Source organism: Anser anser, assembly GCF_964211835.1.
Source record: "Anser anser genome assembly, chromosome: 9".
Taxonomy (NCBI): Eukaryota; Metazoa; Chordata; class Aves; order Anseriformes; family Anatidae; genus Anser; species Anser anser.
In genome coordinates, this window is record NC_139729.1 from 12,189,508 (window position 1) to 12,206,102 (window position 16,595).

At 42.0% G+C, this 16,595-nt stretch overlaps 1 protein-coding gene across 7 annotated transcripts in view; it reads left to right on the forward strand.

The window, feature by feature from the left end:
• Nucleotides 1-195: 195 nt before the first annotated feature.
• ARMC8 (armadillo repeat containing 8) overlaps nucleotides 196-16,595 on the forward strand; it is a 62,993-nt gene continuing 46,593 nt past the window's right edge. For 2 of the 7 annotated variants that reach the window (XM_083848815.1, XM_083848816.1), the window contains exons 1-3: nucleotides 198-369; nucleotides 2,180-2,256; nucleotides 16,521-16,592. In XM_083848815.1, coding sequence (XP_083704941.1) covers nucleotides 322-369; nucleotides 2,180-2,256; nucleotides 16,521-16,592 — 197 coding nt within the window. In that variant the 5' untranslated portion in view covers nucleotides 198-321. Of the gene's footprint in view, nucleotides 370-2,179; nucleotides 2,257-16,520; nucleotides 16,593-16,595 lie in introns of all 7 variants that reach the window. The other 5 variants (XM_083848814.1, XM_083848818.1, XM_083848817.1 and 2 more) reach the window with 5 other exon arrangements.

A 16,595-nucleotide genomic window follows, 5' to 3' on the forward strand; every position in this document is an offset into this window, starting at 1 on the left:
CCTGTGAGCGCAAGGGAGGGTGCCGGCGCCTGCCGGCCGAGCCGCGGGCGCTCCGGGCCCGCTCCCCGTTGGCGGCTCGGGCTCGCAGCGCCGCCAGGGGCCGCCCTCAGCCCGGCGGCGCATGCGGGGCGGTTGGGCAGGGCCGGGGCCCGGCGAGGCTGCGCGGCTCGGCCCCGCCCCGCCCCGCTCGGCTCCGCCCCGCCCCGGCCGCCCCTGGTCTCGCCGCCCCGCCCCGCCATGAGGCCGGGCCCGGTGGCGGCGGCGCTCCGACGCGCTTGAGGGCGCCGCCGGCGGCGGGGCTGCGGCTGCTGCGCCGCCAAGATGGCGTCGTGCGTGCTGGAGGCGCCGCTCCGCATGAGCGTCCTCTCGGTGAGTGCCGCGGGCTCTGTCCGCCCGCCCGTCCGGCAGGGGGCTCGGCCTGACCTTGGCCGCCGGCTGCGGGGGGCACCTGCGGGCCCTTTGTGCGGAGGCGGGGGCGCCCCGTCCCGGCAACTTTCCCCCGGCGCCGCCCGTCTGCCCCCCCCCCCCGCCCCGGGCAGGCCGGGACCGCCGGCACCCGCCGCCGTTGGGGCCCGCCCGCCGCCCCCACCGCCCCCACCGCCCCGAGCAGGCCGGGGCCGTGCAGCCGCGGGCCTGGCGGAAGGGGCCGCCTGCTGCCGGCCCTGCCCGTCCCCCGGGGAAGCCCGGCACCCCGGTGCTGCTCCCCCGACCCCTGCGCTGCGAGGAACAATGCAGAGGGTACGGCGTGGGTGCCGCTTGGAGCAGCCCAGGGCGTCCTCTTCGTGTTGTTTTTTTCCCTCCAGAGCGCGGTTTCTTGCTGAGCAAGGGACCCGTGAAACTGATGATGTTGATAGATTCTTCATTTTTGGGGCCTACCTGAAGAACTTGTTGGCCTGGATACGAATGCCCTTCTGCATTACAACCCTACTGGCTGATAAGGTGAAAGCCAGGGTATTTTAGAAACGGAGGGCAGTGGGACCGCTGGAGTCCAGAACACTTTTACATAGAAATACATAGATTGGGAAGGTGAAAGTCCACTGCTGTTCACAAAAATACTGCCCTCGTTACATGGTGGATGCTTACACGTAGAATTTATTTAGCATAATTTAATAGTATTCTCGTAGACAAAGGAGTCCTTCTGCCTCTAGATTCTTCTCTCAGGCTTATGTGAGACCATGAGTGAGCTGCTGGTGATTCTGTGTCTGGCTGGGGAAGCAGGCACAGGTTTAGCCAAGAGTTAGATACCTGCGAAGCAATGAACAGTTTGCAATTCCCTTATAGTTCCTTTCAAGGAAAACTTATAAGGAAAAAATAGGAAAAGCCTAATAAAAGGTTGAGCTGGCAAAAAGAAAAAAAAAGAGATAATGGAAATGCTTTCTGGCACGTGTTTGTGAGAACCTGGAGAGAAATTCTCTTCCCTTTTCCCACCCATGTTTTTTGGAACGCTTTTCATCTTCAGCTTTGGATCTTCTCAAAGAGAATAACAAATCATTGGTGCATAAATGTTTAGCTTACAAGCATGGTCCTGTTACCGAGAGGAGAGTTCACTTTCTCTTGTAAAGTAGTTATGGGAAGTGTTATGGAGAATATTGTGCTGCTGTCCCTGTTGAAGTTGTGTGGGACAGTAGGCAGTCTGTCTTAGAGAAGGACAGTCTCTGCAATGTGTGAATTTGTTATGATAAGGTAAGCTACAGAGAAATGTCTTAATATGCGCTTCCGTATTTTCAAAAGCTTGTTTGTCAATATACCTCTTGAGCAACATTAACAGCTCTTATAACTTTTTCTTGCAGGAATTTGTGGTTTTTCTATGCAGTAACTGAATATAAGTAAATTGGAATCTAAGATAGTGTTGATATCTGAAAGAGACCCCTTTGTGTGTCCTTTTCATAAACTACAAATACCTACCAGCACTCCATTAACTTTCTCTGACTCATAACGTATTGTTATCTGCAATAAATACATCTTATTCTTTAAGTCATGCTTAAACATGGGGTTAATTCTTTGTGCAGATGTTGCCCAGCAGTAACATACTGCACGTTTGAATATGATCCTGTGGTTTGGCTGCTGTCTTGCCTGGTAGGTTTTGTAGACGTGCTGTTGCTTTAGTCATTCCTGTTTTTCTGCCATTATATGAGTTGATATAAACTATTAAAAATATGTATCATTTTTTTCCCTGCAGGAAGTAACGGCCAGTAGCCGCCACTATGTTGACAGATTATTTGACCTCGATCCCCAGAAAGTTCTGCAAGGTGTCATGTAAGTCACCTGAAACACATTTGGGCTGTTGGTTGTGCATAAGCTAGGTTAACTTGAATCCCGCTAGAATTGTATGTCAAGAGGAAGAAGCTCTGCCTCTTTTTGAGAAATCTTGTTGGAAAATTTTAATACAAACATGATAGTACTGTTTTAGCACCCTATTGCTATGTAGTGTACGTAGCCAGCCTCACAGGTGTCAGAAATGTGGTTAAATATTCTGTGAGCATTCAGAAAAAAGTTTTTTGAAACATTTCTTCCCTTTGGCCACCTTTTGATTCTCTTCTAAGTCTGCTTTTCTCTAATTCTGTCTTAAAAGAATTTTTTTGTCCACTGCCAAGTCAGTGTACCTGCCTCTTTCTTTTTCCCCTGCTGCCATGCCTGAGTGTTGATTTTTGATGCATGGCTTCTATCTCAGTAAAGGGAACTGCAAGCCAAAAGAAACTACTTCCACAGAAATTAATTTGGACGCTGGTTATATTTCAGTATTTCTTTTGCATGCCGATGACAGTGGGTAAGGACTGAAAGATTAAGAAGAGGCCTTGCCCTGTTGAATAGGTGGTAAAACTGGTGCAAGGATCCGGCTGTGTTCTCACTGTCCTTGGGCTATATGCTTTGCGTTATAACCACACCGTGACGTGACTAGTGAGTCCCTGCCCAGGACTGACGGTTGGTGAAGCCAGGCCTGCTCAGGCTTACCTACAGTTTGCTGGCTGTGGTTATCTAGCAAAACACAAGAACATTTGGTCAAAGGACCAAGTGGATCAAAAAGCCAAGAACGTCCATTGTGTTGTTCAGGACAGTCTGACGAGTTTCCGGTAGGAAAGTAGTTCAGAAGGTGGCCCGGGGATGGAGTAGGCACCATCAGAATTAGTATTCCTCTGAAATTACGTGAGAAACAAAACACAAATATAAAACTATCTTGGAAAAACTTTTATTTGTTGAAATATCCTCTTACGTACCAGAATTTTTTGTACAGATTAGTGTGAATATTTGCAGGTTCTTAACTCTTCTCTGTAGAAGAGTCTAACACTTCTTCTAACACTCTTGGCCTTAGTCCACTACTCACAAAGCTGGCTTGGCTGGTCCCAGGGTGAGGATGCGTCTCATCCCACATCCACGTGGTTGGCTCAGCCTCCTTGGCAGATGCTCTGGGCACTGGGTGGCGCTCCCTCCCTGCTCTCCTTTCTTCTCCAAGGAACTGGAAACAACAAGTCTTGGCAATCCCTTCCCCATCTTCTGAGGTGTTACTCACATCTTTTGAAGTCTAGTGACTTCCCAGAACCAAAAGTCTTGAGCAGTCTTTTGTCTTAGCTAACACCTTGAAATTCTTTGCGTTGTCCATGGGTGACAGTGGAATCTATGCTGAGCTGCCTTTTAGTTTTGCTGTGGTTCAAGAATAAAATGAATTGATGCAGGGTGACTATCTCGATGAACGGGCTTCTCCAGTTAAAGTTCATCATCTGTCCTTTTAAAGAGACCAATATACCAATTTATTTTGCAATAGCTTTCTTTTCGGTTTGCTGCCTTGGTGTCTGGTTTCCGATGCAGGAGATGTTATACTGCTTTGCCGCATAAAGTTTTCTAAGCTCTTTATTTTGGTCTTTGCACCACGCAGCATTTTCAGCTCATCCTTTCTCTTCGGTACCTGGACGTGTCCTTTATGGATCTGCTTTGTGATTTTTCTCTTTGCGTTTTGGTACTGGTACCATGAAGACCACCAGGCGGTGTCTTTGAGGCCGAGCTTTGTACAGGAACCATTTCTTCTCAAGCTAACGCTCTGAGATATGGGGAGATGATGAGCAGTAAGTGTAAGGAAGCGTTTGAAGACCAATCCTTTTAAGAATGGCTCAGCGTTCTAGTGGTTGAAATAACTGGTGCTGCCGCTTAGAAGCTGCTGAAGGAATTTATGCAAAAGTTATCTTCTCTTAGAGTTAGACCTTTTAAAGCTACACATTTGATAGGATAAGTGTCTTTGAAGGGTGGAGGGGAAAAAAAGAGGAAAAAAATCACAGCGCAGATTTGGTTGGTAAGCTACATGTGCGACACCTTGGTTAAAATCCTGATTCTGAGAGTATGTCTTTCCTGACATTAAGCGAGTCCTGCGTGTTGGATTTGTTATTTTCCAAATATTAGCAGATGGATGTGCTACAGTCCAATTTAAAGTAGTGTATAAAAAAAATTCAGTCCAAGATTCCTTTTGGGCAAAAGAATATGGCTTTGCCCTCCTTCCTTTGACTTCAGGTATCCGAAAAGTTATTGAAGTTGGAACAAACTGAGATTTGGGGTGGTCCACTGAGGGGTGGGAGGGTAGAAGGTGTTGGGGTGGAAGAGGATTAAAGTTCTACCAGAAGTGTGTCTCAGAAGCTTTATCAAGTATTCTGTGTAATTCCCTGAAAATCTTTGGTTCCTAAGATGTGCTGTTTTTTTCCTGCATCCTGGCTGAAAGTCTCGATGACGTAGATTTTTGTTGTGATTGATGGAACTGTATGAATATCAAGGTTCAGAAAGGGCTGGCTTAAGAGGCTTTGTTTCTGCAGATTGTCTTCAGTTACAGTCATTCTGTTCTTCATATGCTCTTAAAGAAACTTGAATGAATAACTTCTGTTTGGGGCTTTCTTTAATTGCATCCTTTTACATTTTAATGAAAAACAACTTCTGAATGAGGTTTGATTAAAGGTAAAATACAGCTAAGTGCTTCTTGGACTTGAAAACCATGCCAATCCAGTAGTGGTCTTGTAAATTGAGAAGACTTAAAATTACATATTCTGAAAGTCTTTAAACTACCAACCCTCTTTTTTCCCTTTTTTTTTTCATGATTTGTCAGAGAGGTTATATTCAGAATCATCTTTTGTCCGCAGAGAGAAGTCTTACATGGCTAGGGGCTTTTTTGTTTCCCTTCTCATGGGAAAACTGAAAAACCATTTCTCTTTTGTCCGGTACTGCTGGATGTGCTTCTGTTGATCTTATTGCAAAATGTCAAGTTTCCTGGGGAACTTCTGTTTGCATCATTCCAATCATGTTCATCTAAGTATTAATAGTAGGTTGGAAGGGGAGAATTGCGTGTACCTGTCAGTAAATCATTAGCTTCAGTTCAGGATTTGAAATTTTGGGGTTCTTACAAGGATGACTACTGCCTTTTACTGTACCTGATGGAGAACTGTTTAAAGTGCGCAAGGCCCATTTCTGCAGGCCCACATCTGTATGGAAGTGTGTGTGTTTGCCTTTCTATTGACTGTCTTTATAAATGAGCAAGCTTAACATGGTAGTTTCCTTCTGTAAGCATAAACTGTTCCATGTGTGTATGTGTGTGCTTGAGAGGTCTTACAGGTTTGCTTTGTGTCTACTTAAGTGCTTTTCTAAGCCTTTCATCTTCTATATTACTGTTCTACAGTTCAGATGTTCTCAAATACACTTTGACTGCATTCTGCAAGGTCAGCAGCAGCGCCAGGTATGCAGCAACTGAATTTATTTAGTGTTGACAGTCCACAGACTACCCCAAACAGATATTGTAAGCGATTAAATGCTGTGTTCTCTCAGAGGTTCTCTTAAATATTTTGCCATTGTTGGCAGAGGAACAGAACATAGCTCTGTATATTTCTGTGTTGTTGTAAGAGCTTCATGTGTCCCAAGATGCTTGCTGCAACAATAGCTTGTGCTTTGCAGCATGGCAGTGTATTAGACTGCAGTTTGGTTTTCATCCACACTTGAGCTCAGGACCACTTTGTTCAGGTGCAAGACCAATGCCTATTTTTGTCCACCAATTTATTTGCTGGTCGGAGGCTTCTCTGAGAAACACTTTGTCATGCGTACAGTTTGCCTGATGTCTTCAAAGGCGATCCATCGTTTCAGAAAGCTGTGCAAATGGCATCGCAAAGCCTGGTTTTGAAAGGAGCATGCTTTCTGAGAAATCTGGCGTACTCTAGGTGCCAACTGTTTCTCATCAGGCTGTTCCTTAGCAGTCAAAGGGTGTCATTTTGTATGGCTTATAAATAACCACCATCACAGTGCACTGAGAATTCCCATGCTACTGCTGTTTCTGCCCTTTTTGGATGTGCTTCATCCAGTCCGCTGGAGTTACAGGCAAGCATTTTCCAAACTTGTGTGAACGTTCTATTTCCCAGGAAAAAGGAAGACTCACCCTACGAAATGATGCTGCGTACTGTTTACGGTATGTGTACGTTTATGGGACCTTCCTTTTTCCCGGGGAGCGTGTCCAGTGCTGTGCTGGGGATACTGGTATAGATCTCTGTGGTATATTTACTTTGTGACATACACGCTTCCTACACAGGATGATTTTGAGTGTTTGAGAGTCCATGTTTTTGATATGGGAAGTATAGTAATTGGCATCTGGGGCAGAACTTGTGGACCGCTTTGAATCGGACAGTTATGTCTCAGAGTCCCTGCAGGCTTGGGCTGGCAGTGTTGCAGCAGTTAGTGGTTATGCTCAGTGTTTTGAAGGCTGTGAAAATGATATTTTGGTACAACCAAGATGTAATTGGGCTTACCTTTGCATAGGTTTTTGGATGCAAAATTATGAGGTGTGTGTTAAAACCTCCTCTAAGGGGCAATGGAATTGTATTTGCATTTGACTGAGGATGTTTTTACTTCTTGCTGGTTTCTGCCTTCTTCAAAGAGAAGATACCAGAAAGTAGTCGCAAACTGGAAAAAAATGAGCATGTGTTTTAAGTAGTAACAATGCTTTTGTGGTACCTATCTTGTGTCTCTTTTGTGGGCAGTTGCTTTGAAATTCGTTGGGAACACCTCAAACTGTGCATTTGTTACATCTGTCTTCTTCGCTTGTGTATTTTTGGATTTGAAAAAATGTTCCAGGCGTGTTTAAATGATTTTATAATAGTGTCTTTTATTTCTCAGCTGTGGCAATTGGATGCACACATGCCTACAGGGAAAGCTGTTTGAAATATAAGAGACAGCTTCATGGAGTGGGAAGAGAAGAAATTCCCATCTCTGTTCTAATGGAGCAACAGGTACCCCCTTCAGCCAGTTACAAAGAGGCTACTTCTGCCTCTTGTTCTTCATGTCCCATCAAACAAAAATCTTCCACACAGCAAACAGCGCTTGTTTTCACGTTGTGCATCCAAAATACATACAGTCACATTTTCCAACTCTCAGTGGTTGGTTCTGGACTTAAATTTTCTGCAGGAGTCTTGCTTTGTTCATTGCATATTCCTTGCCTCGATTTTCACCAGAATGGCCCCATGAGAAGAAGAGATCTTCAGAGGTTCCTGTTATGCTTTGTTTCTGTACGTTTTCAATCAATTCTGTCGATCTTCTAGACTTGGTACTCTGTGGTAAATATATACTCGTTCAGATGCAGCAGGAAACTTTCAGGTCTCATTTTTCAGGTCAGAACTTGGAAAATTAGATCACTTGTAGATGAAAGTGTTTTTGTGTAGCCTCAGTCATCTGTTGAGGGAAGAGGCTGCTGAGTCTTCTGGTGATGCTTCTTGAGCTGCGGGACAGGCTCTTTGTGGCTTGGAAATCGAAAGCTTGTTCTTTAGGATGCAGAATCTGACAGGGAAATTTGAGCAGGGCTAGGTGAGAGGGAGCCGGGAGCAGTACTCCATTTGTTGATCCTCCCTTTCAAGAGGTAAGCTGAGGAATGTAATAGCTAGGCACGTTTTTCAGAGTGACGGGATGAAAGTGAAAGGGCCTCAAACATTGTTTGAGAATTAAGTAGTGTTCTGTGAAGAGTGGTTTTCAATATAATAGATTTTGCAGAGTCAGGTGGAAAAATAATGTAGATACAGAGAGAAGAGGGGAGGCTATAATAAAGGCAAAAAAAGTGCGTAATACTCTCTTAGAATAAGATATTTTCTCCCTCTGGGCTTGCTTTATAATGCAGCAAAAGGTACAAATGCATAATACTGCTTATTTTATTATTTTCGAATAAATTCTGTATCATAACTCCTGGTCTAAAGCCTAGAGGTAGGCTAAATTATGGGAAATCAGGTACACCTATTATATCTGGCTAGAAGTCGTCAGACTGGTAGGGTTGTTTAATATCTCGAGCCTTGTGGCTGCTACTCTGAGCCTGAGAGAGCATTGATCAATGAACCTGTTGAGGCTCTGCCTTTCAGAGAGACCACAAAGCTGTCTTCTCCAAAACTGCGCTCCTGATGCCAGCTTCAGAGTAGCAATGTTGTTGCTGTGATGGTTTCATGCTGTAAGCAGGGTAAGAGTAGAGAAGCAACTTTTACCAGACTAGCTGATGTAGCTGGAGAAAATCAGGCAAGTGTTGGTCACAAAGGTCTCGAGTGGCATACTTCAAGCTCAGCCCAGTTGAATACTGAGGTCATTAAGAGTTTAACTCGACTTTGTAGTTGGCTAACAAATCGATAGAGGATAGAGGAGAGCTGGTTGTAAGGGAGAGAGAAATGCAGCAGGCATAGGAGGGAGAAGTAGTCACTGTGCCCTTTGCGTGTGTGTGTGGGAGTTAAACTGAGCTAGGAGTTGGGCTTGAGGGGAATGTGTGCCGTAAAATCAGCAATGCTACCGAGTTTGCGATTCCGAATATCTGGTGTTTGATTTTTGTTCTGAGGTTCTGATTCAAACCGATCAGAATCGACTTTAAAAAATAGTTCACTTCCCTTTCAAAACAAGCTCATTTCCAATTTGCAGTATGGAACTATGTTCTTTTAGGTTATCTCCCTGTAAAAGGTTAATGTTTCTTGTGGCATTCAAAGGATAAAAATCTGTTTACATTTATTTGTCTGCCAGATGATTAAAATGGTTTTAGTATGTGTGCTCTATTGCTAGTGATGAACTGATAAATATGTTGGGATTTTTGCTTTTTTTTTTTTTCCTTTGGGAATGGAAAGGTAACAGGAGGGGTAGCTGGTAAAATTACTTGTTAAAACGTGCTTTAAACATGCATTGTCTGAAACATCCAGAAATTGTCCCCCAGATGTAAAATGGGAGAGCTGAGTATTGATAAATTTTTGTCCTAGTGAGCACTTACCAGCACCCATTTGAAAAACAAATTTAAGGCATGTCTGTGTACATGGATGCCAGTACACTATCTCAGCTGAAAGCTGTTTGGAGCTAAAAATTGAGGCAATACTTTCATGTAGGAAAGATTTGAGATTATAATCTAGTAGGTAGTAGTTACGTCAAACAAACAGGTTTTGTTGATCTTTTGGTGATTGCTGGCCTAAGCTGATATGGACAGTGCCACCCAAAATTTATGACTGCACATCTGAGAACAGCTGACCAGGTACCTGAGGACCATTTTAAGGTATTTTCCTGTACTGAATAAAACTTAAGGTTTCTCTGTGTGAATGACTTGGGGTAGACAAAATTCTTTTGCTACTGAATGGTGGGTTTAAAATGGGAGAAATGGGAAAGAAGACTAAAGCCAAGAGAGTGAATATATATGATACGTATTTGATAGCTTGGGTCATTTGTCTGAAGCAACTGCAGTGCTTCTCGGATGGTCTTGCTGCTTCAGATCAGCTGTGAAGAGAGTATTTTGCTGCTCTTGGCTGCTCCGTCCCAGAACAGAGCACCTGTTTCCAAGAGTTCTACTCAAGTGCAGCTGTTTCCCCCACACTTCTGTTCAGATGGTCTTTGGTGTTGCAACCTAGTTTATTTAAGTGGTGGGGTTTGATTCTGAGGTTGATATGAGGATGGTGCAGAGCACTAACCGTCGTTTGTATGTTGTTGGTTTTTCAGTTTAAAAAAGAGTATCTAAACAAGCTAGCTAAGCTCCCATCCTCCGCTGACTTAGAGCATTTGAAGTTTGAAGCTGCATCAGATTTAAGTAGGCAATTTTTCAGCTGATTAGTGATCTCATCCGGCTTGTAGCACTATTGCCAGAACCAACAAAATTGCAAAGGATGAGGCAAGAAAACATGCTTGAGAAAGGTGGGAGAAGCAGCAGCTCCCATTTTGCCTGTTAACCTGGAGATTTGAAAGGAACATGAGTTGAAATGAGTTTGGGCAGTGAAAGGTGCGGAGTCATTATGCTAGCTTCTGCGTCGTATTGCTGGATCGACTGGTTTAGGCTCTGATGTGGAAGCCAAAATTTGATATGAGAGGACTCTGCAGTCACGTGCAAATGCAGCAAGTGCTGGAACCTGAGATGGATTCAGGGTGGGAATCAGGTGCGAATGTTTCTGACTACTGGTAGGGGTCATTAGAAACAGCTTACCTTTCCATGTGGGACACTTGCCTTGGCAAGAAAACCTGTAACAAGGTAAGTTACCTCTCCAAATGGGATACCTCAGAGAGGAGTTCAAGGCTTATTTTGGCACTGTGATGTGGAGAAGATGGATTAAATGATCACTTTTAGCATTATCTATGTTAAATTGTACGGTTCTGCATTGCTGTAAATACAGCCATATGCTATTTTTCTACAGCACTCACATTATATGTGGTGTCTGAGAGAATTAAGATTGGGAGCAACCATGGATTTGGGGTTTCCTTGTTTCATTGTTGAGTTTGTTTAGTTTGCGCAGTCTGTTAATTGTGTAACAGTTTCCAAGCGTTAAAACACAAAGAACCTGAGTACCAGTAAGTGTCTGTGCGTGCTACTTTGTTCTTTTCTGAGTCTTTTTTTTTGATACACTGATTTTTTTTGAATGAGATTAGAAATACTGAAACTTTTCTTCCCAACCTGATCATTAACTTTAAAAATAAGCTCTTTTCTGATTTCTGCGGTTTGCTTTGCTTGAGTTGGCAGGAGTTTTTAGCATTTTATTTACCTGGTTGGAGTAGTAATCATGATCATACAGATAGGTTTCCTGACAAGAACAGAAACCAACTCTCCTGTTGGGCATTTAACAGATGTTCAAGCTGTGGTAGCATCCACATAGATATTAACTATAAAATAGCGGACATATTTTAACATGCGAAAATTGTAATTATTTTCTGCTGTTGATTATTTTGCATCTGCCCATTAAAATGGGAGAGGGGGAATAAGGGAGAAGGAAGAAGAGTTGAAAGCTGGAGAAAGCGTAGTTGTCAAAACAACTTGGCTGGACAGCTTCTGTCTCAAGTCCAGCTGCTCCAGGTAGCATTTGCTTCTGTGATACTGAAACGTAGCAACTCTTCTGAACTTGGGGCAGACAGTTCTTAATTTAGCTCTGTCCTCGTGTCCGCTAGCAATATCCCAAATGTCTTTCAGATATTTGAATTCTGAGTTTTTGAAAACCTTACCAGAAGGATGCTTTGCTTCATCCTATCGCTCTAATTTTGATCTGTCTCTGCTAGATAAATCTTCTGGTCTCACAATGCATTGTTTTGGATGCTTCCTCTGTGCACTTAATCTTCTAACAATCTTCTGTAATTATTGCGTATTAGAAGTAAAAGCTCTGGCCTAGAGTGTCTTGGACGACTTTTCCTTCTGTGATTTTTTCATCTTATGTTGGATATTCTTCTCTGTGTAGGAATCTTCTAAATATGGCTACCTACTCTATTTTCAAAAGACGTACAGGATGAGAAAATATGCAGACTGTTCATTTCCCCTTCTCTGTAGTTTCTTTTGTTTCTTCCTCACCAAGTAGGTCTAGCTTGCTCCATGGTCTTAGGTGTTGCATTGCTAGAAGGTGATTTAGGAAAGTTCCAGGGCTTCCTATAAGATTTTTAAAGCTTCTGATGTTTGTGCTAGATTTATTGTGTTTAGAAAGGTAGGTAGAAACAAAATCTTACCGAGGAGTTCATGTACCATGTTGCTTTCTCACGATCTCTTTTGCAGAAGAGGTACAGGTCTCAAGGCTTGCTAGGAATGCTTTAGAGGTCTGCTCTTTCTCAGCTAGGATGTTAATTTGCACCAGTTCAGAGAACTGTGAGCTAATTACAGGGCACCTCTGGTGTTTTTGTCAGAGGAGTCCCAAACTTAGAATAAACTTCATGAAGATGTTGAACTTAGGTAATTTCTGCTTAGGACAAAGGTCAGCACTTCAAATTGCTTCTACAGTAAGAATTTACATCAACAGCCTAGAATGCTAATTTTCTCGGTACTTAGACACCTCATAATACTAATTTTTATTGGCAAGGAATCATTAAAACCTAAAGACTTTATTTTACTTGCAAATTGTTGTGTTTATTATTGCTTCTTGCTTCTCTGAAGTGGGCTACATCTGGTACTTTTAAACAAGAACACCTTAAGAATCAGAATAAAAGTATATTAACTCCATACAAAACTGGCAAATTAGTTCCTCTTGTAGCTTTTGTCCAACTGCATTTGTATGAAAATTAGATTTTTTTTTTTTTAGTTTAATATACTTCTAACATATTTTAAACAATCATACCATGACCATATATTGACAAAACTAGCATACGTTGCATCTTGAAAGTGTTGCTTGTAGCAAGTTAATTGAACTGATGATTATTTCTGGGTTGCTATGTTCCAATAGATTGTTACAGCTGATAAACCTTACCTGATATATTTTTTTCCCCTTTTCTAAAGTTTGGAAGAAGAAAACAAGGTTTTCTGTTTCTCCAGCTTCTACATACTTTCATAACTTTAAACTGAATTGTTACAGGATTGAACTGATGAAACTGCGTTCTTATTGATTTAAAAAGCAGTAAGAGAGGGGAAAAAGCTGATGTAGCACTTCAGGAAGCAAAATTTCCAAGAGATTAGTTAGGACATCACCACATTCTATTGCTAGCAACCTACTTATCCTGCTTGATTGTTTTTCATGTAAATTATTTTACTGCATTACAGTAAACGTAGGCATGAAAATCACCTACCAGACTTTACATCTTTGCATTGAAATTAATTGAATTTTGAGTTATTTCATTAAATGAGTTTTTGAATTTAGTTTGAATGGAAACTTTAAGGTCACAGGATATTAAAAAAAAAAAAGAGGAAAAGGAAAAAAAAAAAAAACACCTCAAAAGCATCTTATGACTTCTCTCATCTGGAAGTTTCATTGTCTTTGACTGTATAGAACTATAGAATGGTTTGGGGTGGAAAGCTACCTTTATGAGGCTGAGAAACCTACATATGTATATTCTTAAGATCTACCTTTTTCTTCTGAAGCTGCTCATGCTCTGCTCTTGGCAGTAGGGTTGGTGACCTATCTGAAAGCTTGGAACTGATTATTGGGAAGCTTGTGTATCTTCCTCTTCCGGATCACAGTCTTCTCACAGATCAGGCCTAGAATCACCATAGATTAGTTGTTCTTTTGAAGTTCTCATGCCTTCATAATTGTTTTTGCTGCTGTTTACTTCCCCCTTCATTTCAAGGATTTCTTCACAGTAGGAAATGGGAGCAGTGTGCGTGATACTTGGAAGCAAAGCGAGCATCCAGTTTTGGACTGCAAACTTCTGATCTTTCTTAGTTACCACTTGTTGAAGATAACGATCTTCACTGTTCTGTCTTGGATGAATTTCATGTCTTCTTGGATCTGAAGTCAGTCAAGTTCAGACTTGTTAGAGATGATGTTTTTAGGTAAGGGAGTTGCACTCAATTCTTCAAGGCGCATGATTCACCAAGGACCTGGTAGACTAAGACGGCACACGGCACTTCTTTACTTCTTATGGAGATTACCTTGCTGATCCAGAAAATCTCCATAAAACAGAATATGGAATTGTGTAATTATTTTTCATAGTAAACCAAATAGAAATCTACTGTTATTCAACTTTGGGTTACACAATTCTAGGGGTATTTTTGGTTTCAGTATCTTCCGGTTTCTTCTCTATTAAATAAACTCATTTCTATTAGTTGCAAACTTGAAGAGAGAGCTGTGGCACGTAACTTGGGAGTGCCAAGACATAATGTACACAAGCATAGTGATCCTCTGACAGTTTTTGGTCTGCTTACCAATTTGAAAGTATTTCACCTGATTGCAAGTCGGAACTGCTTGAACCTGTGTTGGATTTGTCTGGTATCTCAAGTTTACAATATTTCTTGTCTACTCATCATGACCTTCCGAAGGAACTTTATGAACTGAGGTGGAGAAACTCATCTGAATCCTTTACAGATCAGGACTGTGACCTCACTAAACCTCTGAATTCGTGTTATGGAACTTGGCTGTGTTCACGCCACTTCTGAACAGGTCTCTAAATCAAATCCTAATAAGCAGTGCTCGTTGTGTATTAAATGGATATAAAGTTAGCAAGTTATTCTATCGTAAAGTTGTCAAAAGACCCTTTTGTGTCTCTTGCACCACCTAAAATGTGTAAAATCATCTGAGGAGAGCATCGAACTGTCACCAGAAAACGGAGTGCTTGGCAATTCAGAGTGCTTCTTGTCTTCAGGATTCTTCAGAGCGCTTGGCAAGTGCCTTCTCTTTTTTGCTTCTCAAGATGCCTTCATGGGTAGGTGGCATGATGTAGCCTTTCTGATGATTTTGAGAGCTGAGGTCTAAGAATAACAGGTTAGGTAGCCCTGGAGAGGCCCGAGCAGCTTAGTACCTGAACCTATCTCATCTGTTGTACAGTTTAAATTCCTTTCGGAGATCTGGAGCATTGATTTTGCCATTGATTTGAAATTACTTTTCTACTTTAAAAACATTGAAAAAATAACTGGGACACTTTCATATCAAACCTTCAGCATAGAAACCACTGATGTACAGTTTCTGAGTTCCATGCAGCCTTCAAGTTAATTCCTTAATTTTTTGGGGATTTCCAGCTTAGCCAGTCATCTAATTTTCCTCTTTGTTCTCTATCTCTTGTCATGAGGTACAAACTCACCAAACTTAGGGGAGATGTAACAGGATAGTCCAATGTTCTCTACTGATACCCGGCTGTATACAACTAAACTATGTAAGCAGATTTCTATTAAGTAATGTCTCACTTGACAAGTCAAGTAGCTTCATGCCTCTGCCTGTTTCAAGAGTTACACTGAACTGCAGTGTGGAGTTCAGTCTGCTTCCAGAGCTGCTCCTTTGCTGGGACTCCAGGATCTCTGGCCAAACTTGAGAATTTAGCTTGCTTCCTTTCGCTTAAAATTCCTGGAGCACTCTTCTGCAGCTCTGTAACTGGATGCAACAGGAGAGTGAGTCACAAGGAGAAATACTTCAGGAAGAACGGTCAATTACCTTTTACTAATTGAGGTTTGTATAGGTTGTGTTTACACCAGTCCAGATATTGCCTGCCTTGACCAAGAAGCTCTTTAGAACGCATGAAGTGAGCTGAACGCTTGGGCCAACTGCTCATTGCAGTGAAACTTTTAAGAACTGTTAGTGGTATGTTCGTGCAGGCCAGGGTGGATCTTAAAGAACAGGGCTGCCCTAAGTCTCTTAAGATTTGCAGACAGCAAGTCAAAGTGATATAATGGCAACAATATGCCCTAACTAAAGCAATCACTAAAGTTTCCAAATTATTTGAATGAATTATAGGCATAGGTTAGCCAGTGATTATTAATTTTGCAACTTTTTGTTATTTTGGTAAAGAATTATCTTAATTTGGACTGTTCCCCCCTCCCCTCCCTGTAGTTTATATTATAAAGGTTCCTACAGCTAGAAGGTTTCCTAGAAATGTCATCTTGATTTTCCTGAAACTGGTCATAAGTTGCTAGCTTTCTTTCAGATTCTCTGGATGTTCATATATGCTCAATGCGTTCACATTTAGGGGAAAATACTTTTAGAAGGTGGTGATGCTTTTTAGCATATAGTAACAGATTTCTGAACAATAAGGTTGCAAACCACGCGTTTTCATAGGACTTGATAGTGTGCAGAACCAGTGTTCACTTTCCAAAATGCTCCTCTTGCTCATTTACCATAGTATGATTACCTTTAACGCTCAGATAGGGAAATGCTTTTGTTTCAGCTTTGCTTCTGGGATTTTGAAATACAGATGCTTAGGTGTCCTGCTGAAATTGCCAAAGCCTGTGGTGAGAAGAGAATGAAAACTTTTCTCCTTTTTTTCTCCTTTTTTTTTTACTTGTCTATTCCTGCACCCAGTAGAGTATTCAATTAATACTTGAAATTATCAACATTTGATTCCCCAAGCTATATATATATTTCCCTTTTAGAAGTCTAGTGAATAAATGGGCACAAAGAACCAGTCTGTCTAATTTTGCTCAATAATGAGACTTCTTTATGTCTGGTGTGCATGTGAGATAGTTTGGGATTTTGCTTACTTGCATAAGCTGGGACGTAATGGAATCCCAGAGCTCTGGGGTATGTGGCTGTGGGCTGTGGAAACTGCACTGGAGCACAGTCCTGTAGGTGCAACATGAAGATGTGAAAGGGTACTTGATAAGCCTTCATGGAAATAGTAAATTCTATAGATTAAGCCCTCAGTACCTCAGCATAATTTACCAGGGTTTGTTTTTCTTTCTGGATTTACAGAGATATGAAAAATGCTGTAATTGGAAACAACAAACAAAAAGCCAACTTGATTGTTTTGGGAGCAGTTCCAAGGTA